The following is a 24,130-nucleotide window of genomic DNA, read 5'->3' on the forward strand; positions in this document are numbered from 1 at the left end:
AAGTTGCTCTAGATGAATGAGTGGTAAGTGAATGTGAAGGCCTAGGACATCACTGTATACTACTACAGACTTTATAAATATTGTACACTTAGCCTATACTAAATTTATAAAATATTTCTTTTCAATAAATTAACCTTCACTGTAAGTTTTTTACTTTATAAACTTTTTGATTTTTTAAAAAAATTTTTGACATTTTTCTAGTAACATTTAAAACACAAATTCTATGTATGTATAGGTGTACAAAAATATTTCTTTATATCCTTATTTATTTTAAGACTAAGACACAGGCCAGGCACAGTGGCTCATGCCTGTAATTCTACTTGGGAGGCCAAGGTGGTAGATTGTCTGAGTTCACAGGTTGGAGACCAGCCTGAGCCAGAGCAAGACCTCTATTTTTACTTTCTAAATATAGTCGGGCGTTGTGGCAGGCACCTGTAGTTCCCAGCTACTTGGGAGGCTGAGGCAAGAGAATTGCTTACGCCCAAGCTTTGAGGTTGCTGTAAGTTATGACACCATAGCAGCACTCTATTGAAGGCAACAAAGTCAGACTCAAAAAAATTCTCAAAAAAAAGACACAAACACACACATTAGCCTAGGTCTACACAGGTTAGGATCATCAGTATCACTGTCTTCTACCTCTACATCTTATCTTGTTGGACGGTCTTTAGGGGCATATATGAAGCTGTCATCTCCCATGATAATAATACCTTCTTTTGGTATACCTTCCGAAGGACTTGCCTAAGGCTGTTTTACAGTTAACTTTTTTGTTATATAAGTACTTTCTAAAATAATGATAAAAACTATAGAATGGTATATATATAAACTAGTAATACAGTCATTTATTATCACTATCAAGTATCACACACTATACATAATTGTCTACTATACTTTTATACAACTGGTAGCACAGGCTTAAACACCAACAGTACCACAAACACATAACGTGTTGTGCTCTAACTATGATGTTACTAGGTAATAGGAATTTTTCAGATCCATTATAAATATTTTATGGGATGACCATCCTATATGCAGTCCAATATTGAGTGAAATGTCATTAGGAGTTCCATGACTGTATTCTATATGTTAGAAGTTAGTGATGACAGCCCATATTCAAAAAGAAAGGTATTAGACTCCACTTTTTGATGGGAGTTTTGTCAAAGTTCTAGAACAGCAAGTCAGGCCAGAAATATTGCTGTGGCCATTTTAAGATAATACAATATGCCATAAAGTCTACATAAGATGTAGGATCTTCTTCTTATCAGAGATCTCAGTTACATATTTAATTTTTTTGTTCTTCCACAACTTTAAAACATGGGGCCAAGTGTGATAATGTACTCCTAACTTAGAGTCTCCCCTGGAGGCTGAGGCCAAAGAACTGTTGGAACCCAGGAGTTGCAGATGGCAGTAAGCTATGATCATGCCACTCCAGCTTGGGTGACAGATCAAGGCCTCATCTCAAAAAATGATAAAATCTGGTTCAGCGCCTGTAGCACAGTGGTTATAGCACCAGCCATGTACACTGAGGCTGGTAGGTTTGAGCTCTGCCCAGGCCAGCTAAACAACAATGACAACTGCAACAGAAAATAGACGGGCATTGTGGAGGCACCTGTAGTCCCAGATACTTGGGAGGCTGAGGCAAGAGAATCACTTAAGCCCAAGAGTTGCTGGCCTTGGAGTTTGCTGTGAGCTGTGATGCCACGGCACTCTATCAAGGGTGACATAGTGAGACTCTGTCTCAAAAATAATAATAATAACAATAAAATCTTGGGGGAAACTAATTCATACTGTCTACACTGTTCTAGGCACTGTAATGTGTATTTACTATAATATTTAAAACTGAAAATTCTAGGGCAGTGCCTATGGCTCAGTGGGCAGGGCGCCGGCCCCATATCCTGAGGGTAGTGGGTTCAAACCCATCCCCAGCAATAAAAAAATAGCCAGGTGTTGTGGCGGGCACCTGTAGTCTCAGCTATTTGGGAGGCTGAGGCAAGGGAATCACCTAAGCCCAGGAGTTGGAGGTTGCGCTGTGTGACACCACGGCGCTACCGTTGGTGAAAGTGAAATTCTGTCTTTATAAAAAACAAACAAACAAAAAAACCAGACAATTCTACTACAGAAATTGAGAGAAATGAAGTACTGGAGCAAACGGCTTGTGAGATGATATTCACAATGAGTTAAGTATAAACAGTAAATAGTTATTGATCTGTAAGGCATGTTAAAGAGAGAATAAATGGAACATTTGTGTATTGAACATAGATAAAAAATAACGAGACAAATGAGTGCCACTTATAGACTGAAAGGGCTGAAAGGACCAAGTAAGTAAATCTTAAATATTCTCAAGGTAAGGAATAAATATGTCACTTCCAGAATGACAGCTATGTTATACCTAAATTAGCTGCCCATTGGTAATATCCATTCTGACCCCACATGTGCTTTTCTCAAGAACAGACAATATCCATAGTGGCTCAGCAGGCTAATTTATGCAAAGTTACAGCTGTGCTCAGATATGCTTACTTCTGCATCTCTCCAAAACAAGGTGTGTTGGCTCTACCTTTTGTCTCCTGAGCATTCTTGCTCATCCTCTTCTATGGTCCTCATAACCACACCATGTTAAGTGAGGAAGGCTGATGTAGCAAAGACAGGACAGGAACAGTAACATTAAGAATCAAACAGTATAGGCAGGGTGCAGTGGCTCACACCTATAAACCTAGCACTCTGGGAGGCTCAGGTGGGTGAATTGCTTGAGCTCTTTTCAAGACTACTCTGAGCAAGAGTGAGACTCCCATCTCTACTAAAAATAGAAAAACTAGCTGGGTGTTGAGGCAGGCACCTGTAGTCTCAAGTACTTGGGAGGCTGAGTCAAGAAGATCACTTGAGTCAAGAAAAGCCCAAGTGTTTGAGGTTGCTATGAGCTAGGATGCCACAGTCATGGCACTCTACCAAGGGCACAGAGTGAGACTATGTCTCAAGAAAAAAAAAAGAATCGCATAGTATAATCCTTTCCCATACCCTATCTTAAATAGTCAACACCAACTCTTTCCCCTCGCTGTACATTTTAAATTTATTTAATAAAGGGCAGCTTGTGTGCTTGTTCATTGTGACTTGGTACCCCTTTTGTGAAGTGGCAGTTGAGAAGACTCTGGTATTCTCCATGGCTGACAAAAAGCCCAAGGAAGGAGTCAAGACTGAGAGCAACAATGATATTAATTTGATGGCAGGGAAGAATGATTCTGTGGTACAGTGTAAGATTAAGAGGCATATACCACTTAGTAACTAATGAAATCCTACTATGAATGAGGGTGTCAATAAAATCGATAAGATTCCAGTTTCATGGGCAGCTAATCAATGAATCAGACACACCTGCACAGGTAGAAATGGAGGCTGAATATATGATTCATGTGTTCCAACAAAAGACAGTAGGTGTCTATTAACAAAGGAACCTGTTACTTTATTCTAGACTTCTGTCCCCACAGACCAAAAGTACACTCTTAATTAGAATAACTTGGTTTCACATCCTAATTACTACAGTTTAGTTTTCTCTATCCTTTCGTTTTCCCCTTCTCCATTACTTTACTGTTCATAAAGAAACTGGTGTATATGCACAAGTATAATACATTTTGTTTTTTACTAAATGAATAATGGTATGCTTTGATCAACATCAAATGGAGATAGGATGGGAAAAAGTACTAGTTCCATGAAAATATCCTCTTCCCCATCAGTGGCATGCTCATTCAACTCTTACCTTTATATTTTATAACCAAAATACACACACACACACACACAACAAAATACAAACCTAAAAATCCTTCCTTACCCTGCTCAGTTGGAGAATTTTAATGTTTTGCATTTATCATTGTAAAACCAAAGACAATTTTATAACTTCTGTGTCTGTAAGTAGGGATAAGTTACTGGGAACAGTGGCTTACATCTATAATCCTAGCACTCTGGGAGGCTGAGGCGGGTGGATTACTTGAGATTAGGAGTTCAAGACCAGCCTGAGCAAGAGTGAGACCTCCATCTCTTAAAAAAGAAAAAAGCCACGTGCTGTGGTGGGCGCCTGTAGTCCCAGCTACTTGGAAGGCTGAGGCAAAAAGATCTCTTGCACCCAAGAGTTTGAGGTTGCTGTGAGCTATAATGCCATAGCACTCTACCCAGGGCGAAAAAGTGAGACTATCTTAAAAAAACAAGGACAAATTATTCTTTAGAAAAAGAATCCTAGTTTTCCCATCAAGTCAAATATCTTGCTTAAAATGCAAATAAATAAAGTGATTTAATAAACTAGGTGATCAGGCATCAATTTGATCTTTTTGTTACATGACCGCTGAGATGGCCTGACAAGTAGAATACTTGGAAGCTACCTTGCATCAAGGTAATTTCTCACCTCAGTGTTTTACAAGTACTATATTATAAAATCCACAAAGCGAACTTAAGAGGAAGAAATTACTATTACTATTATCCTTTAGATCAGAAAACTGACTCTCAGAGTGGGTAAATAACTGGCCCAGACAACACAATTCCTCTAGTGAGGGAACTAGAACTCATGCCCAGGGTTTATATTCTTTTTCACTTAACTCATTCATTTTTGTATCTTCAATACCTAACATGAGGCCCAAAGCACAGTAGACACAACGTTTAATTATTTCAATTAAATGAATGGATCCTGGCTCTTATTTGCCAGGTGGCCTACAGTAAATTATCTAACTTCTTTAAGACTCAGCTTCCTCAGTTAACAGATGCAAAAATTCCACTCAGCATTTGACCCCTTGTAGTTGCTTTAAGAAAAGCTAACTCGCTTCCCCCTATCCTCTGGGGGCAAGTTTTAGAAAGACCTTTTGGTCAATCTCAAAGCTTAAGGTAAAATTTTTATCCTACTTTACCACACTTCAGACAGCCACAAAACAGGTTTCTGTTGTTCAGATGAAGACAAGGTCCCCTCAATATTTCAGCTTAAATTAAATCACTTTATTTTTGCTTCACCAAACTATTTTTTTCTTCCTGTTGTAGTTATCTTTAGTAGTTCCCCTGAGAGAAGGGTTTGAGTAACTCAACCAAATCACTGTCCCCCTCAGCAGCCACCGTCTTACTGCCACTACATTACGCAGTAGTAACAAAGAGCACGTGGCAAGGAGACTTCGATGTCCATTTTTTTAGCTGGATAACCTCAGTTACTTTTCCAAAAACTCAAATTTCTTCACCTGTGAGGAAAACTGCTCCATCTACCTCATGGAACTGTCCTGAAGATGAAATGAATTAACTCACATAAAGTGCTTAGTGTACTGCCTGGCACTCCTGTAAGAGATCGGTAAACATGACTAAAAGCTTAGTTTGTTGAAATAACTGCAGAGGGCTCAAAGTATTCTCCTGAATTTGGTAGTCTCTCCCCCTCCTCCTCACTGTAGCCCCGCTCACACCCACACACTTTCCCCCCAACCACTTCCTCTTATGCTTCGCTTACACACCAAACACCCAGCCTTTTTACCGCATTAGTTTTTGACGTTTTGGCTTCCCCTACGCCCGCCCCTCAAATTCTCACTTCAGTAGCGCGTTCTCACGCGGCAGTCTCGGGACAGGCCGGCTTAGCGCACCATACCGTGTTCCTGGGCACCACGAGGCACGATGAAGGCTAGCCGGGGAATGTTGACATGGCATGCCGGGCACCTCTTGGAGCAGGAGAGACAGCCAGCGCCGGGCGCGGCGGGGCGGGCAGCAGGCCGGTGGCCGAGTCCCTCGGGAAGTCGACCTAGAGGCGAAGCCCAGAGGCCTCAGCTAGCACCTCAGAAAGCGGGAGAGAAGGCGGGGGGAATAGGGGCAGAGGCTCTGAGATGGGTGGGCGGGGCTCTGAGGTGGGTGGGCGGGGCCCTGCCGAGGCACCTGGAGTCCTTTAAGGCGCAGGCGAGAGCGCAGAGGGAGAGGGGCCCTGAGAGTGGGTGGGGATTGGCCGGCCCCCTGAGGATCCCTCCTCGGGCAGGCGGGAGGCGGGGCGAACGCAGGGAATTGGTGCCTACTGCAGTAGGCAGGGCTGTCCATAACAAGGTGTCCCTAGTGGTAACAAACGGGATGTGACCCAGACATTGGAGTGACGCGAAGCCGGCGGAGGTAAGAGAATCCCTTAGTCTGCAGGCGGGGAGGCGGGGCCGGCCGAAGTAGGCGGAGCCCTGAGGCGGGGAGGCGGGCTCAGGGAGAGTCCCTCAATGGGGAGTCCAGAAAGCTGGGCTGGCGCAGCGTAGAGGGGTGGGCCGAGGTAGTACGCGTCTCTAGAGCGGGGGTGGGGGGGCGGGGCGGACCGAGCGGACCCTCGGGCCACCAGAGTCCTGTCGTAGTTGAAGTTGGCCGGCTGTGCACAGTTCCCTCAGCTCCCGTAGCTCTGGCGGAGACTGCGCGATGGGCGACCCGGAAAGGCCGGAAGCGGCCGGGCCCAAGCTGGATGAGGTAAACGTTGACCGTAGCTTCATTCCCCGCCCCACAGGCGCGCCTGGCCTATAGATTACAAGTTACTGGATCGCTGTAGGAAATTTTATTCATCGCCATCAGACCCTGGGCGCAGGCCGGTCTGCGTGCCCTCGCCGCAGCCTGGTTTCGTGGTTTAGCGCTGGGGTGCGGGAGGCAGTCCCCGGGAGGGGCGAGGAAGGAGCGGGGTTCCGCTGCGCTGCCCCAGGGCCAGCCCGGGCAACGCTCTGAGGCCCGAGGGTGCGCTTCACCCTTGACGCTCTGAGGCCGAGGGTGAGGCTTTCCCCTCGGTTTTCCGCCCGGTACTGTCCTACCCTCTTTCACCGTTCTCGGGCCCTGGTTAGAGAAACTGAGACAAGGGAAGAAAACGGTGGAGGATCCATTGGAGAAATACGTACCACAGCTGAGAGGGCCGAGGTGGATGAGGACACAGGTGGATGGGGTGAAAATGACATAATGGGGACGCAAAATCCTGAATAAGCTCCTAACGATGAAAAACCTTAGGTTAGGAGCCCAGTTTTGCTCAGACTAGGCTACTTAACGGAATCTTTGAGGTGTCACTCTGTTTATACGATGGAAGCGATACTTCCCTCTCAGAAAATTAAAATGTTTTATGCAAAGTGCCTCAAAAGTTGTGGGTGCGTAATAAACCCAAGTTAACTTGTTCATCCTCTCTGCTTCTGTGCTAATTACAAGTAGCACAGTATTAACAGTAGACAAACTGGGATTTGTTAGATGATCGGGTTATGTAGTAGTTTAAATTATTGCTCAATAATTTTCATACCGTTATTTTGCAAATACTTATAAACCGCTTGTGAACGAGAGAAATAACGTTTTGTACTTGAACCTGTTGCTGTGTGTGGTATCTTTAATACTGTGAAACAAAAGTTTCAGCTCATAGAGATTCATGCTTAGCCCTGCATTTCTTTAGAAAGTTGTAGATTCTAGGTTTAGAATTTTATTTTATTTTGGACCACTTAGTAACTAATTAACATTTTAAATATCTCTCAAATTTTTTCTTCTTCTTTGGAAACAAATACATTCAGTACCAATTTCCCACCCAGTTGGGAAATTCAGACTTTTCTGTTTATGCTAATGGTACTAGGCTCATTCAGGCTTAACACCTGAAAGTCAACTTTTATTTATTATCCCCATCTCAATGACACCCACAAAGACAGAATTTTAGATCTAGAAAGAATTTTAGTAAGCATCTGGTCCAAAAGTTTTTAACATGAGATGCAAGGATGCCTTAAGCACTTTGTTTCTCTAGATGCGATGGTACAGAATCAGCCACTTGCATCAGAATCACCTGGAGTATTTTGTAAAAAATTGTGAATCAGAGTTCAAGGTTGCAGTAAGCTATGATTGTGCTACTGCACTTCAGCCTGGGCAACAGAGCAAGAGCTTGTCTCTTAAAAAAATAAATAAATAGAGTAAATTACTGGGCCCACACCCTAGACATAGTGAATCACTTGGGGTGGGTTTAAATCTATATTGTTAACAAGTACGTCAGGTGATCCTATTACATGTACTTTAAGAAACAGTGTCCTAAAGGGTCCGTAGATGGGCTTCATGAGGGTTTATAAATCTGAAATTATAAAACATGCAAAGTAGATGTTTTATGCACAGACGTGACTCTCCTGAGAAAGGTGTCCATAGCTATCATCAGTTTCTCAAAGTTAAATTTTAGTAATCTAATTTATAATTCCTATTTTTTTTTTTTTTTTTTGAGACAGAGCCTCAAGCTGTCCCCCTGGGTAGAGTGCCGTGGCATTATAGCTCACAGCAACCTCCAACTCCTGGGCTCAAGCGAGTCTCTTGCCTCCGCCTCCCAAGTAGCTGGGACCACAGGCGCCCGCCACAACGCCCGGCCATTTTTTGGTTGCAGCCGTCATTGTTGTTTTGGCGGGTCTGGGCTGGGGATTCAAACCCGCCACCCTAGGTGTACGTGGCTGGCGCCTTAGCCAGTTGAGCTATAGGCGCCAAGCCTATAATTCCTATTTTCAAGGTAAAAAGGTTTAGGCTGGAAAACATTAGATGACATGCCCAGGACTCAGTAGTAGAGCTAGATTTTTTTTTTTTTTTTTGAGACAGAGTCTCACTACATTGTCCTTGGTAGAGTGCTGTGGTGTCATAGCTCATAGCAACCTCAAACTCTTGGGCTTAAGTGATTCTCTTGCCCTAGTGTCCCAAGTAGCTGGGACTACAGGCGCCCACCACAGTAGTAGAGCTAGATTTAAAACCAAGTTCTTGCACCTGGGTCAGTTTTCCATTTGCTTTGTCATACTTGGTAAAAGTGCAAAAATGAAAATGATACCTTTGAATAATGTATGACTATGACCATATGCCTAGCGCTCACATATTCCACATAGGTAAAGGCTAAGGGTGATGTGTAATGCAGCCTAGATCAGGTCATTATTATGTGCTTGCTGAGGAGTCTTGACTTTGTTGCCCGGGTTGTCCAAGTATATCTTTGGACCACGTGATAAGAAATTGAGTCAGGCAGAAACTGGAATCACCATACTGGAAAAGACAGTGGAATGTTGTTAAAGAATGCCTATTGCCAAACTTTATTTCATATTCTCATCACTTTACACCTGTGTAACTACAACTTAGTTGTCTCTCTGCCTCCTATCTTACCTGCCATCCAATCCTACTTACCATTACCAAGTAAATAGGTAGACCATTACTAGTCATTAGACTAGTGACTCTATGTCACTATACCCCCACCCCTTAATGTCTCCCAGTAGGGTCTCAACTTCCACCAAAAGGTGGCCAGCTCCTCAGTTTGGTAAAGTCCTCTTGAAGCAGCTTTTTCATGCTGACGGCCATATTTTAATTCAGATCTTCATTTCCGTCTCTGAAATTGATACCTTAGTTGCTAACAAAATCTAGCTTTTTTCCTAATTCTTCCTACACATGGATATCTGATTAGTCTTCCTAACACCACCTCTATTCATGGTAATTCCTATCCAAAACCTCAATGACTATTTACAGGAATGACTTTGAATTGTACCCCAAATGACTTTGAATTGTACCCACCTGGGAGCTGGGGCAAGTGGAGTATGAGCCTCCCCAAGGTTGTTTGAAAATCTTTAGCCCTTAAAATTAATTTCTAACTTCTTAGCCTGATTTAGATACAGAGTCTGGATCCTTTGCTTAAGCCAAATCAGATTGCTTTTGTCTTTGCTTTTTTTTTTTTTGTCCTGCAACCGTTTCAATTTGTTTTATTTAATCCCAGCTGGCTCCTTTTCTTCCACCTGCCCTTTAAATAGCAGAATTCTTGAAGGCAGTGTTTTTCAACCTTTTTTGTCTCACAGCACAATTGAACCTACAGTCAAACCTTTGCTGCACAATTAAATTATGTTGATAAAAAAAAAAAAAGAGTAAAAGAAAGAATGTACTTACTGTGCTTTGAACTTCTTTTGAAAATAGTCGGCTCGGCGCCTGTGGCTCAAGTGACTAAGGCACCAGCCACATACACCTGAGCTGGCGGGTTCGAATCCAGCCCGGGCCCGCCAAACAACAATGATGGCTACAACCAAAAAATAGCTGGGCATTGTGGTGGGCGCCTGTAGTCCCAGCTACTTGGGAGGAGGAGGCAGGAGACTTGCTTGAACCCAGGAGTTGGAGGTTGCTGTGAGCTGTGATGCCACGGCACCCTACCTAGGGCGGCAGCTTGAGGTTCTGTCTCAAAAAAAAGAAAAGAAAATAGTCTAATTAATGATATTTAAAATTTTTTTCTGGCACACCTAAGATTTCGCTGGTTGAAAATCACTGCTTTATGGCTACATTTTTCCCTGGGTAATCACATCCATTTTCTTGGTAATTTAATGGGATCTCCCAGCACATTGCCTGTACTGTAGTGTTATATTTTCAGCTGCCTACTAGACACCTTGAAACTGAATTCATTTCCTTTTTTATTGACCAAGTTGACTTTGTAAATATTTTTATGGTTGTAACTTTTTGTTTTGTTGCTTGGATTGGTAGGAGGAGTTAATTCAAATTAAACTTATGTGAAACATCCAATGTAAGAAGCAAGAGTTTTTGTCTGATTTATTCATTTATTCTCCAGGTACTGAGCACCTTCTATTTGTCTCTTTTTTCTTTTTTTTTGAGACAGAGTCTTAAGCTGTCACCCAGGGTAGAGTGCCATGGCAACCTCCAACTCTTGAGCTCAAGAGATCCTCTTGCCTCAGTTTTTCTATTTTTAGTAGAGACAGGTTTTCGATTTTTGCTTAGGCTGGTCTCAAACTCCTGAGTTCAAGCAATCCACCTGCCTCGGCCGCCCAGAGTGCTGGAAACCTCAAGGACATCTTTCATTCTTCCATATCTTATTGTCTCAAATCCAAATTTTTTATCAAGAATAATTCTGCTTTTGACTATATTAAATCAATCTTTTTTGTGTGTTTCTACTGCTGATATCCTAGTTCAATGAGATGTGGGTAGTACAATAAGTTTTTAATTGTTCTGTTCACCTCTAATATCTCTTCTAATCTAACTGTAAATTAAATCCTTCACTGGCTCCCAATAGCATATATGTTAGAAGCCCAATGCCAGTGTGTTAATATATCAGAGCAGGCCAGTTTGACCTCCAAGATGTAAAACAAAGAAATAAAAAAAAAACAAACTATTTTTAATATCTAAATTAATACCCATCCTGGCCTCAGATAATGGTTAGAGATGAAGTACATGTTTTAAAAGCCAAAAGTTAAATTTTTTCTATTAGTTTTGTTTTGTTAAAATAATGGCACTGAAATTTTAAAAAAGTGTCAAAATAACAATGGGAAAAAGCAGTAGCAAAATTTACATATTTTTGCAATCAAGGCCCTTACATGGGCTTTAACTCCAGACCCATTTTCCAAACAGAATCATAAGTGTAATACCAATTGATAAAATCCATGTTTGTCTATTTTATTAGAATAATTTTACTTAAGTTAGTATTCAGAACATAAAGTCAATGAAATGGTGAGGCTGTTTTGAAGAACCCATTATTTTGAATTGGGGTATAGATGATGGTTGAAGATTTATAACAGGCAATTTCCTTGCATATTTATCAGAAATTCTCTTAATCAACTTAATACTAACCAATTATATTGATTTATAAACCTTGTAAAATAGTATATAGATACCCTTACACATATATGACGTATATGACAAGTAGACTACTCTCATATATCCATATAATTTCTGTTCCCACTGTTCAAGTTATACTTTACCAGGATCTGTTGTCTTTATTTTCAGTCCTGTTTATACCAATATAGTGGCATTATAATTATTGTAATTTAATTAAATGTTGTGTAATATAAAAAAGGTAAGCATGAAAAGAAAGCTCTCTTTATGAAAACTTAAATTGAAAGCTTTGGAAAGTTCAATAAGGGTGAGTTGTTAAAAACAAATTCTATAGAATAAGGTATAGACAAGTATAGAAAGTTTGGGGAAATCGTAAAATATAAGATCTTCCACTCACATGGTTCTACCTTAAAGATATTAAAAGTTAAGTTGATATAGTATAGAATATTAGGAAGATTTGCTCCAATCAGTGATCCAAGTTAAGAAAACTGAAAGGTCTGATCTTACAGTAGAAGTAAAAGTAAAAGTAAATATATATGTTTTATAAATAATGAGTCATACATCACTTTCTTATTCTAGTTTGAAACTACCAGTTTGGACTACTTTGAATAATAGGGCCTGTACTGTATTATTGCTACTGTTTTTTTTTTTTTTTTTATCTTTTGTTTGGTTTTAGAAAAAAAAAATTCAACTCTGAAAAGTCCACAAGACAGTTACAGGGTTTTCATTTGTTTTTGTTTTTTTTTAATTGCGTGTTTTTCACTCTTCATGGTATTCTTCAGTTAAGCAGAGATAGTAAAGAAACTTTCATCTGACATTATCCAGAAAAAAAATAACTTGGAAAAAACAAGTTTATACATTAGTGATTTCCTTTTTTTATGGTAGAAAACATTTCTTTCTTATTTTTATTACTATTAATATCTTAGAAGGTTAAAACCATATTTTGGCCAGCCATGGTGACTCCCACCTGTGATTCTAGCACTTCGGAAAGCTGAGGAGGAAAGATCCCTTGAGCTCAGGCATTCCAGACCAGCCTGAGCAAGAGCAAGTCCCCGTGTCTACTAAAACTAGAAAAAAAAATGAACCAGGTGTTGTGGCAAGCGCCTGTAGTCCCAGCTACTTGGGAGGCTCAGGCAGGAGGATAGCTTGAGCCCAGGAGTTGGAGGTTGCAGTGAGCTATTATTATGAGGCCACAGCCCTCTAGCCTAGGCAATAGAGTGAGACTCTATCTCAAAAAGAAAGAAACAAACAAAAATGAAAAACACAATTAAAAGTGAAATTTTCGGGTGGCTCCTGTGGCTCAAAGGAGTAGGGCGCCGGCCCCATATGCCAGAGGTGGCAGGTTCAAACCCAGCACCGGCCAAAAACTGCAAAAAAAAAAAAAAAAAAAAGGTGACATTTTCACTAGGTGTTTGTGACATTAGGGGGATCACAGAGCTCACAGCCCGTTTAGAAAAATCATTGGGAAGTATTCGTTACTGCCTTTGGGGTTTTTATCTCCTTCCATTGTTCCCAATATACCACAAAATCCAGACTTAGAAAGGTACTTCCAGTTCTTTAAAAATGCCATCTTGCCTTTTTTCGCATGTTTAAATGTGAAATATGGGTCTTAGCAGAGGTCTGTAGAAGGTACCCCGAAGAGCCTAGGCAGGCATCCTCAAACTATGACCGTGGGCCACATGCACCTCGTCTAGGACGTTTATCAGGCCCACCGGGTGTTTTTGCTGCCGCTGCCTGTCCTGCTTACCAGCCCACTTGTCCCAGGCTCGCAGTCCAGCCCTCCAATGGTCTGAGGGACAGTGAACTGGCCCCCTATTTAAAAACTTTGAGGACCCCTGGCCTAGAGCTTCAAGATACATGAACCTTCTGAAATTGTGTTAAGATGTATATTTAAGCATTTATTTAAGCATTATGAAATAAGCAATATGTCATTGCTAGCCCAGATCAAAGGTTAGTTAACCCCTCTCACTTCACATTGCAAAATCTTTCATAATGCCTCCAAATGTAGCTTCTTCTCTTAACAGTCTACACGTTATGAGAGTAGGTAGAATATATGTGACTTTCATTCTAATTTAAAGGTACTAGTCTTCGACCCAGTATAAATATATAAGAAAAATAAAGGTACTAATCTTCAGTTTCATAGATTCTGACACTGATCAATTATCAGCATTCAAAAACTTCATGACCAAGGTTACTGCTTGTGGTATCCTTCCCAATTTTCAGTATATCCCATATAACAAATATAATGGAAGTAAAGAATTTCAGCCTTGAACAGATCCTATACAACAGTGAAAAAATATATAACAAAAAGAAAAATGCAGAATAGTATCGAAATGGTACCAACTGATAATATATAATCTGGAGGAATTAAAGAAAGCACTGTGGGCCAAGACAGATTTGAAATATCCATTGATTGCAGACTTCTACCTTTTAAATTGAGCTTCATTTCTTGCTCAACTCTATCACATTTGAGTATCTCACTATTACACCTCTTCAACAGTTCTCTATTTCATGAAGGTTCCTTGAGGGCAGCTATAGAAGGTATTGATTAATCAAATAACCATTATAATTTTTGTATATAGGAACAACCTTTCAAAGCCTAATCAGAAACATTCCAATAGCATAATAATTTTACAAATGTCCAGCATTTGAAAGTGTGCAATGTGTTTTTATTTGTGTTAGCTCCTCTATCTTTATAATAGTCCTTTGAAATAAGTATGGCAAGTATTACCTTGAATTTACAGATGACGATGCTCAAATTAAATGACTTGCCTAAAACATGAATAATACTATGCCCTTATAAGTAAAAAAAAAAATGTTTTAGAAAAATCAATCTGAAACAAAACATGGTCATTTGGGGTCACATTAAATTATGCTTGCTATAAAGGTAACAATTTCTAAAACTGATTTTCAATGTTCTTTTTACTATCACATGTGAAACACAGTTCCATCAACAACATACTTCTTGATCTTATTACATACAGTGATTTTAACCTGGGAGAGGGGGAAAGCTAAGGCATTTTGAGAAAGTATTGTCCTATAGATTTTGAAACTTGAATCCATGAAAAATCATTGCCTTAAGCCTTATCTCTTATCTGTTTGGCTGTTTCTCACCAGTCTTAAATCACCTTAGTTCTTTTAATTGTACTTAAAAGGAAATTATTTTTATTTTTTCTCTCTTAGAATCAAATTTGGTGGGTCCCCCCCCCCATTTCACTGATTACATCACTGCCATTTGTTAATTTATCTTTGCTTGGCTGAAGATAGTAGTGTGTACTCTCTTTACCCTTAGTTCATCTCACTAGTTTGAATTGTGGATTTTAGGCATAGGCTGGCCCTGCTTCAGCTGTCAGTCCACGCAAAAACAGATGGAGCTTAAGGCAAGGCTTTGAGTTCAGACATATTTCAGTTCTCTTATTTCTGCCACTTAGTAGTTATAGGACCCTGGGTATGTGATTGACATCCTCCAAGACTTAATTTCCCTATGTGTAAAATGAGGATACTGATATTGATTGGTAGAATCATCATATGGATTAAATGGAATCATGTATATAAAGTATCTATGTGGTAATGACTCAAAAGCAACCTCGATGCCAGAGCCTAAGGGCCTGCTATTGCGTTTATCTTCTGTTCTGGAACCTGGAACTGCTCTTATGACTCCTTTGAGATTGCAAACCTTCAATGGTAAAATAAGCAAGAAATCTGACAACTTACATTTTAAAATTTTTACTCAAATATTTATGGAATGATATCAACTAAGTGCCAGGTACTGTGCTAGGCGCTAGAGAGTCTACAAAGGTAATGACAATTTTTACCCACAGCAAGCATAATTTAGAGGGGACTATGGACAATTAAGAGAGAATTAAATTACAGTGAGCTATGTGTTATGTTAACCTGGGTCTTTAGAATGATATGGAGAGGGGGAGACGTGTATACTTACAGAGGGTTTAATTTGAGTTGTCTCATTCACGTATAATTATCCTGTGTAAAATTAAAATTTTCTAAAGGTATCCAGTTAATCTGAGCACAGGATGAAGAAAAATTGTGTTTATTAAGTTATGCTTGACACTACTAGGATTTGGGAATACCACAAGTCAAAAAAGTGCCATATCTGTAAAGGCCTATGGCTTTCAACAGGAAGGTATAAAACAAGACAATTTATACTATAGTAGCAGTATGTGTGAAGTGCACAAGTCCCACTGTATTTGTATAGCCTCATGCTTTTTTATTTGGGGTTTTTCTCTCATCTTGCTTGACCTTAGCTTCATCTTCAATAGCACTTGCTTTGAAGGGGTATGAGGATTGGTGGAGGCAGTGGTAAATATGAAGGAACATGGCAGGCCTGGCATAGGAGGGAGAGACAATTTAGTTTAGGAGTCTAGAATTTAAGTGGTGTTCTAATCTTAATGCATGCCTATTTATGTATGCTTTGTTCATACTCATTCTCATATATGTGTAACTCTTGGGAAACTTATTTCTACTTACTATTTAAAAAAATACTTGGCACCATACACTTTTGAATATAGGTATGTGTTTCTCACTTCATTCACAAAGCTTTAAAACAGGCTACAGTGAGGTCATATGCAATAAAGCAATTTAAAAATGTAAATAGCAATAATAAATTTGTATATGGGGCCAGGTGTGGTGGCTCACGCCTATAATCCTAGCACTCAGGAAGGCCAAGGCAGGTGGTCACGTGAGCTCACAGGTTCTAGATCAGCCTGAGCCAGAGCAAGACCTCATCTCTAAAAATAGCCAGGCCTTGTGGCAGGTACCTGTAGTCCCAGAGGATCACTTGCGCCCAGGAGTTTGGGAGCTGCAACGCCACAGCACTCTACCATGGGTGACCCCCCCCCCCAAAAAAAATTGTATATGGGAATATTAAGACAAAGGTTAACTTGTAGGTAAGTGATTTTCAATTAGTATTCCAGTATTCCAGTTAAGATTAAAAAGAAAAACATTAATATTAAAAAGTTGCTTATGACAATAGTTTATTTGTGCCAGCATTCTATGAGAGAGGCCCTAAAGGGACATTCTGTTCACAAACTTAGAAATTGTCCCACCGTGACATTTATGGATCAAGCAATAATTACGATATATTTTTGAGTGCTTATATAGTAGGCTCTGTTTGAATCACTTTTAATCATCAGAATAAACCTGTGAGGTAGGTGTCTTTTTACAGTTGAGGAAACTGAGACTCAAAGAAGTTAAGCACCTTCCTATGTCCACACACTAAACAGTTTTAGCAGATACTAAGTAACAGTAAGGATCTAACCTAGGCAGACTGGCTCTCAAAACTATGCTGTCTCCCTATCACCCCTAGATATATGTTTAAGTAGGAATAAAAAGAAAATGTCTACATAGACATAGTGTTTGTACTTAATTTTTCAAGCAGTTATCTTCAGATGCCAACGAAAATGAAGTGAAGTCAAATGAAGAGCCACTCTTAAGAAAGAGTTCTCGCCGATTTGTCATCTTTCCAATCCAGTACCCTGATATCTGGAAAATGTATAAACAGGCACAAGCATCCTTCTGGACAGCAGAAGAGGTAAGTGACATCATCAGCCTTCATGTTCTATGGTACAATCTTCACTTTTGTGATACAGGATATTGAAAATTTTTAACTTGTAGATTGAATAAGATCATTGTAATAGATAAGTTTTGGAAATCCTGACACTATACACAGTGTTCTCTAATGTTTTAGTTTAGACTACTGTCTACAAACAAAATTCCTGCTACAAAAATGGCATCTCATTCTGCCAGATTTTTACTTTTAATACATTTGAGAAGATTTTCTTTTTAAAAAAAAAATTTTTATGTTTTGTTAAAGTCTAGTCAAGGGAAGCAGTGGGAGTGGAGAAGGAACAAAAGAATCTAACTGGTTGTGATCAATTAATTGTAAACATCACTACACTCAGACCAACCAACATTTTCTGTTTTTAAATAGACTTTTAGGGTGGCACCTGTGGCTCAGTGAGTAGGGCACTGGCCCCATATACTGAGGGTGGTGGGTTCAAACCCGGCCCAGGTCAAACTGCAACAAAAAAATATCCAGGTGTTGGGGCAGGCACCTGTAGTCCCAGCTACTTGGTAGGCTGAAGCAAGAGAATCACCTAAGCCCAAGAGCTGGAGGTTGCTGTGAGCTGTGATGCCACTGCACTCTACTGAGGGTGACAAAGTGAGACTCTGTCTCTAAAAAATAAATAAATAAGTAAATAGACTTTTAGTTTCATATGACCAAATATAAGACTAGTCTTGGGTAGCGCCTGTGGCTCAGTGAGTAGGGCACCAGCTCCACATACCAAGGGTGGCAGGTTCAAACCGGCCCCAGCCAAACTACAGCAAAAATATAGCCAGGCGTTATGACAGGCACCTGTAGTCCCAGCTATTCGGGAGGCTGAGGCAAGCAAATTGCCTAAGCCCAAGAGCTGGAGATTGCTGTGAGCTGTGACGCCGTGGCATTCTGAGGGCAACAAAGTATGACTCTGTCTCTAAAAAAAACAAAAAAGACTGGTCTTACTTAGGTCAGCAGAATAAATAAAGTTGCACAGTCAAAAAATGAAAGTGAAAACTTTAGGGACCCTGCTTTTAATTGAGAGATTTATCTGATTGTACAAAAGGAGATATATCACTTGAGGAGTTTAAGCCTCCAGGTAGAGCATTCACTCCTGAGTCTGCACAGCTGAATTCACAGTGCTCCTCCCAATCTGGCCCTGCCCTCAACCACTTCAATCTTGACACGGCTGCCCCTAGCAGATCATCTATAGAATGCTTTCTGTTCTACCTAGGAAATGAGTTGAATAAATCAGTGAGAAAATACTTGCTGATTTGGTAAGGGTAGTTGGTCATGCAAATAATTACTCTATAGTCACTTTTGCTCTGTGTATGTTTATATATATATCTTTGTACATAAATGTATATGTTTAGATAGATATATTTGGATCTATTTTTCAGGATATTGATTCTGTACATTTAAACACATACTGTTAAGAATGTAGTCTCTAGGGTGGCACCTGTGGCTCAGGGGGTGGGGCACCGGCCCCATATACTGAGGGTGGTGGGTTCAAACCTGGCCCCAGAAGAACTACAACAAAAAATAGCCAGGCGTTGTGACGGGCGCCTGTAGTCCTAGCTACTTGGGATGCTGAGGCAAGAGAATCACCTAAGCCCAGGAGTTGGAGGTTGCTGTGAGCTGTGATGGTACAGCACTCTACTAAGGGCGATAAAGTGAGACTCTGTCTCAAAAAAAAAGAATGTAGTCTCTGGGGACAAACTTCTTAGGCACAAATCCTGCTATACTACTTAATAGCTGTGGAACTAGGGAAGTTGCTTAACTTCTCTGTATTTTCATTGGTAAATTAGACTAATAGTGCTTGACTATTTGTGTTATTATGAATATAAGAGATGTGTAGTATTGTACTTGACCCTTAGTAAGTAGTAAATAAATGTAAACTATTACTTTATACATAGAATAGGGGAAGATTTAACATAGAAATCATAAGACTTCTATTACACTAATTTTACCCACTTGCCTAATTTTGTTATATTGTCAACATCTTTATTATATTGTAATTAACATGTAGAGGAAGAAACTAAACCAAAACACCAAGTATTTTCATACTGCTTCATAACACATGACACACTTGACTATCCGTAACTGTCTGTGGGTGTTAGAAAGTTTTTTGTCAGATATGGTTCAGAGAACAAATGGAGTACACAGGTGGCATTTTCATTCATCATGTTTAAAAGGTACTTGTGATTCTTGGTTTCTTGAAATTAATTTGATCTTTTAGCAATGTACATGTAATGTTTTACTATGACTTAAGAACACTGATTCTTTTTTTATTTTTGAAGACCATTGATTTTTAAAAGCATATTTTGTAGGTAGGAATCTTCTATTTTTTCTTTCTTTCCTTTTTTTTTTTTTTTTTTTTGCAGTTTTTGGGGCTGGGTTTGAACCTGCCACCTCCAGCATATGGGGCTGGTGCCCTAATCCTTTGAGCCACAGGCGCCACCCAGGTAGGAATCTTCTTATAGGAAGATTGGAATACATACTGTGAAGGGAAGTCAAAAACATTTTTAGTTCCACATATTTTTCATTTAAACAAATTATGTAAGTTACCATTTCATCAATCATAGACTCTATCATTTTTTATGATGCACTTTAATTGATTTGGGAGGTAAGAAGTTTACTGTTTTATTAGTGGTTGAACTTAATTCTTAAATATGGGTGATCAATAGAAATTCTGATTCAGAAAATGAAAGATCTGGGGTTTGGGTCTTCTTTTAAAGCCATTCAGGCGATTCTGATAATCAGCTAGTTTGGAATCCATATTTAGATGGTAAAAACTGAGAATTTGCTCAAATGAGATAAAGATAGCTGAGAAGGTTTGCCTTTCTGAAAAAGAATATGACCAATGTAGTATAAATAAATTTTATAAGATCTTTTGAAACTGAGTGTTCAAAGAGACAATATATTTTATTTTTTGTTTTATGAGACAGAGTCTCACTTTGTTACCCTGGGTAGAGTGCCATGGCATCATAGATCATAGCAACCTCAACCTCATGGGCTCAAGTGATACTCTTGCCTTACTGTCCCAAGTAGCTGGGACTACAGGCACTGCCACAATCCCTGACTGTTTTTAGAGATGGCATCTCACTCTTACTTAGGCTGGTCTTGAATTCCTGAGCTCAGGCGATTCACCTCAGCCTCCCAGAGTGCTAGGATTACAGGCATGAGCCACCATGCCCAGCCTTCAAAGAGATATGTTTAATATTTTAGAGGAAACACATTATAATATTAAAATTTCATATGAGAAGGAATTTAATATCAGGAATGTAATACTTAAGAAGCAAAAAGATATCCTTCAATTAAACTTAAATTGAACCCTGAACAAAACTGGATTTTTAGCTTATATATTTTAAAAGATGAAGAGAAATATTTCCCCCTCAATGCCCCATTATATTCCCAGTTAATTGGTTAAGAGATGCCTAATTAACTGTTTTAACACCAGAGAAAGCAATATATAAAATGTTTAAAGCAGTGACTTTTGAAAGTCATTACTTCACTTCAGTTTCTCCTTGACTGGTTTTTGCTCTCTCCCCCAAACTTTTACCTCTTTCATTTGCTCTAGTACTACTAGATTATATGAATTTTAATTATAAGCATAATGGTTCACACCTGTAATCCCAGCACTTTGGGAGGGTGAGGTGGGAGACTCTCTTGAAGGCAGCCTGGTCAGATAGACAGGACCCCCATGTCGACAAAATATTAGCTGGGCATAGTGGCTCACCTCTGTAGTCCCAGCTACTCAGGTGACTGAGGCAGGAGGATCACTTAGGCCCAGGAGTTTGAGGTTGTAGTGAGCTATGAATGAGGCCACTGTATTCTAGCCCAGACAAGACCTTGTCTCAAAATATATATCTATGTACATAGATACATATTTTTAAGTACATCCTGGCCAGCTTGTCAATTACTCAGAAAATCCAATCCTTTCATAAAGTTTTTTAAAAATAAATTTTATTGTGTATATTACAGTATACAACATGATAAAGTGTATATACATCCATCCATATATATATATAGTAAAATGGTTAGTATATTGTAACAAATTATCACCTTCCAGTCCTTTCACCCTGTGGCAAGAGCAGCTGTAATTTAACTCACTTAGCAAAAATCTTGAGTACAGTACACTATGATTAACATAATGTTTTTGTTTTATTTATTTGTAATGTTAGCATTTTTCCTTTTGTGCAATTTAACTTTGTAGTAGAAGTTAGTTTCCTAAATACTTTGAGAAGAATTTAACTGCAAATTAAGACTTTTAAAAATCTTTTTGTTCCAGGTTGACTTATCAAAGGATCTCCCTCATTGGAACAAGCTTAAATCAGATGAGAAATGTTTTATCTCTCACATCTTAGCCTTTTTTGCAGCCAGTGATGGAATTGTAAATGAGAATTTGGTAAGACTTTTGTTTTTATTTTTGTTCGTATTCAGCAGTTAAATAATATGAGTCAAATCACTAGATTAAACCTGAGAAAAGATGTCTAAGAAATGAACTAGATGAAGCTTAACTCTTGAAAGTGCTTTTCTGGTGAAATGTCAGAGAAAAGGAGTTTTTCTGTCACTTGACCAGCAAAGTATCATGAAATCAAGCATAAATTAAACCAATCAAAAACAACTTCAAAAGCATTAACATAAGTTTGATTGTGATCTTAATAGAGTGATCTTAATAGAGAACCTGCACCTTAATAACTTTCTGGCACTCTGTAACAGCTGGGTTCTGGCTCCTTATTTTCAAACTTTATCATGGTTGATTAATAGTCATAATTTCTTGTTAAAGAGAATAGAAAGACATGAACTTTGATCATGAGCTAGAAGAGGCTTTAGTAGCTCTTGGGAAAAAAATGACTGAAGACAATTATACAAAGCAAAATCATTATTTAAGTAGATGTTCTAGAATTTATTGGGCTGCATAGACGGATTCTCCACTTAACAGGTGAGTCAGTGCTTAACAATGTATCAGGAAACTAATTTACTGTGGGAGGATTGATGGATAATCAATACTACTTAAGATTTTGCTTAAAATAATCCATAATGTCTTTCTGACATGTTTGTTACATTACAGGCAATTTTTTTTTTTTAAGACAGTCTACTGTGTCACTCTGGGTAGAGTGCAATGGCATCATAGCTCACAGCAACCTCAAACTCTTGAGCTTATGTGGTTCTCTTGTCTCAGCCTCCCAAGTAGCTGGGACTACTGTGTTTCCCTGAAAATAAGACCTACCCAAAAAATAAGCCCTAGCAGGATTTCTGTGCATTTGTTAAATAAATATAAGCCCTACCCCGATAATGAGACCTAGTGATAGGTGTGGCTATGCAGCATATCTGCATAGTCACGCCATGCATTTCGGCGCAGAGTGGTAAGGAAGACTAGAATACCTTTTATCTGCCACAGGTCCTTTCTCTGAGCCTTTGGCACTTGTGCAAGTGAGCATGTGCACGTGTGGTAACACATGCAAAAGGAGTTCAGGCATCACTAGTGCCAGCCCCACCAACAAGATTGGCTCCCCCTGTCAGGTTACAGAAGAAGATGACTTAACTGTATTTGAATAAATGTAGATTGTTGTATTGTGCTTAATAAAAATAAGACATCCCCTGAAAATAAGCCCTAGTGTGTCTTCTTGAGAAAAGATAAATATGAGACAGTGTCTTATTTTGGGGGAAACACGGTACAGGTGCCCACCATAGTGCCCAGCTATTTTTTGGTTGTAGTTGTCTCGTTGTTTGGCAGGCCTGGGCTAGGTTCAAACCTGCCAGCTCCAGTGTATGTCGCTGGTGCCCTAGCCACTGAGCTACAGGCGCCAACTCCAAAACAGGCAGTTTTTAAGTGATAATTCTGATGTCCAGATTCTGATTTGTAGTGTTTAAATCAGTGTGTAATGAGAGCCCAGAGAACTGGATATATCTGTTTCCCTTATTTTCTTAGGTGGAACGTTTTAGTCAGGAGGTGCAGGTTCCAGAGGCTCGCTGTTTCTATGGCTTTCAAATTCTCATCGAGAATGTTCACTCAGAGATGTACAGTTTGCTAATAGACACTTACATCAGAGATCCCAAGGAAAGGTATTACTGCTGGGATTTTATTTACAAAATTTTTATTATTGCTTAATTATGTTAAGAGCACAATTTATTCCACAAGTAAATAAATGTTAAGGAAAGATTATTGAAATATGGAAGTTTATGAAGGTAATATTTTCTATTGCTTAATAATGTGTTGGGTTAAAAAACTTACAGAGAACCAGTTAATCTTTAGATAGTGTATCTTTGAAAACTGTCTATTAGCATATTCTATTTAGAAATTGAATATTCAAATTTAGTTGACTTTCTATCAGACTAGATCCCAGTCATTAATTTGAGTTTTACTTTTATTTCTATATTTCACAGACATGCAAAATGTAGAAAATCTATAGCTCTGGTAACATATCAGAATTATAATTATTATTGCTGAATAAATATTAAGAAAGATTAGGTGAATAACTTTGCTATTATTTTTTTTGTTTTTACAGGGAATTTTTATTTAATGCAATTGAAACAATGCCATGTGTTAAGAAAAAAGCAGATTGGGCCTTGCGATGGATAGCAGATAGAAAATCTACTTTTGGTATGTAGCTCTAATTTTTTTTTTTTTTTAAGACAGTCTCACTAATTCATCCTCTATAGAGTGCTGTTGCATCACAGCTCACAGCAACCTCAAACTCTTGAGCCTAAGCAATTCTCTTGCCTCAGCCTCCCAGAAGCTGGGACTATAGGTGCCTGCCACAATGCCCGGCTATTTTTTTTTTTTTGTAGTTGTCATCGTTGTTTGGCAGGCCCAGGCTGGGTTCAAACCCACAAGCTAGCCATTGAGCTATAGGTGCGAAGCCTGTGGCTCTAATTCTTATGTAATCAAATTTCCCTTCAGTGAGATGACACTATTTTACAGTGTGACTATCTAGTACTAATGAACAGTACAGCATGTACCTTTACCGAAATCATTCTTATAATTAGAAGCTGGTAGTTTAAAAGAAGTTGTTATCTATTCTATTTAATAACTAGAAAGTTGGAAAGTTA

The 24,130-nt window shown here is 39.2% G+C and overlaps 1 protein-coding gene across 2 annotated transcripts in view; it reads left to right on the forward strand.

The window, feature by feature from the left end:
• Nucleotides 1-6,319: 6,319 nt before the first annotated feature.
• RRM2B (ribonucleotide reductase regulatory TP53 inducible subunit M2B) overlaps nt 6,320-24,130 on the forward strand; it is a 28,500-nt gene continuing 10,689 nt past the window's right edge. The window contains exons 1-5 of one of the 2 annotated variants that reach the window (XM_023518145.1): nt 6,320-6,429; nt 16,913-17,068; nt 21,366-21,482; nt 23,010-23,143; nt 23,587-23,681. In XM_023518145.1, coding sequence (XP_023373913.1) covers nt 6,382-6,429; nt 16,913-17,068; nt 21,366-21,482; nt 23,010-23,143; nt 23,587-23,681 — 550 coding nt within the window. In that variant the 5' untranslated portion in view covers nt 6,320-6,381. The remainder of the gene's footprint in view (nt 6,430-16,912; nt 17,069-21,365; nt 21,483-23,009; nt 23,144-23,586; nt 23,682-24,130) is intronic. The other variant, XM_023518146.1, reaches the window with a different exon arrangement.

The sequence above is a fragment of the Otolemur garnettii genome, unplaced genomic scaffold (assembly GCF_000181295.1).
Source record: "Otolemur garnettii isolate 467f Iridium unplaced genomic scaffold, OtoGar3 scaffold00004, whole genome shotgun sequence".
Lineage (NCBI taxonomy): Eukaryota > Metazoa > Chordata > Mammalia > Primates > Galagidae > Otolemur > Otolemur garnettii.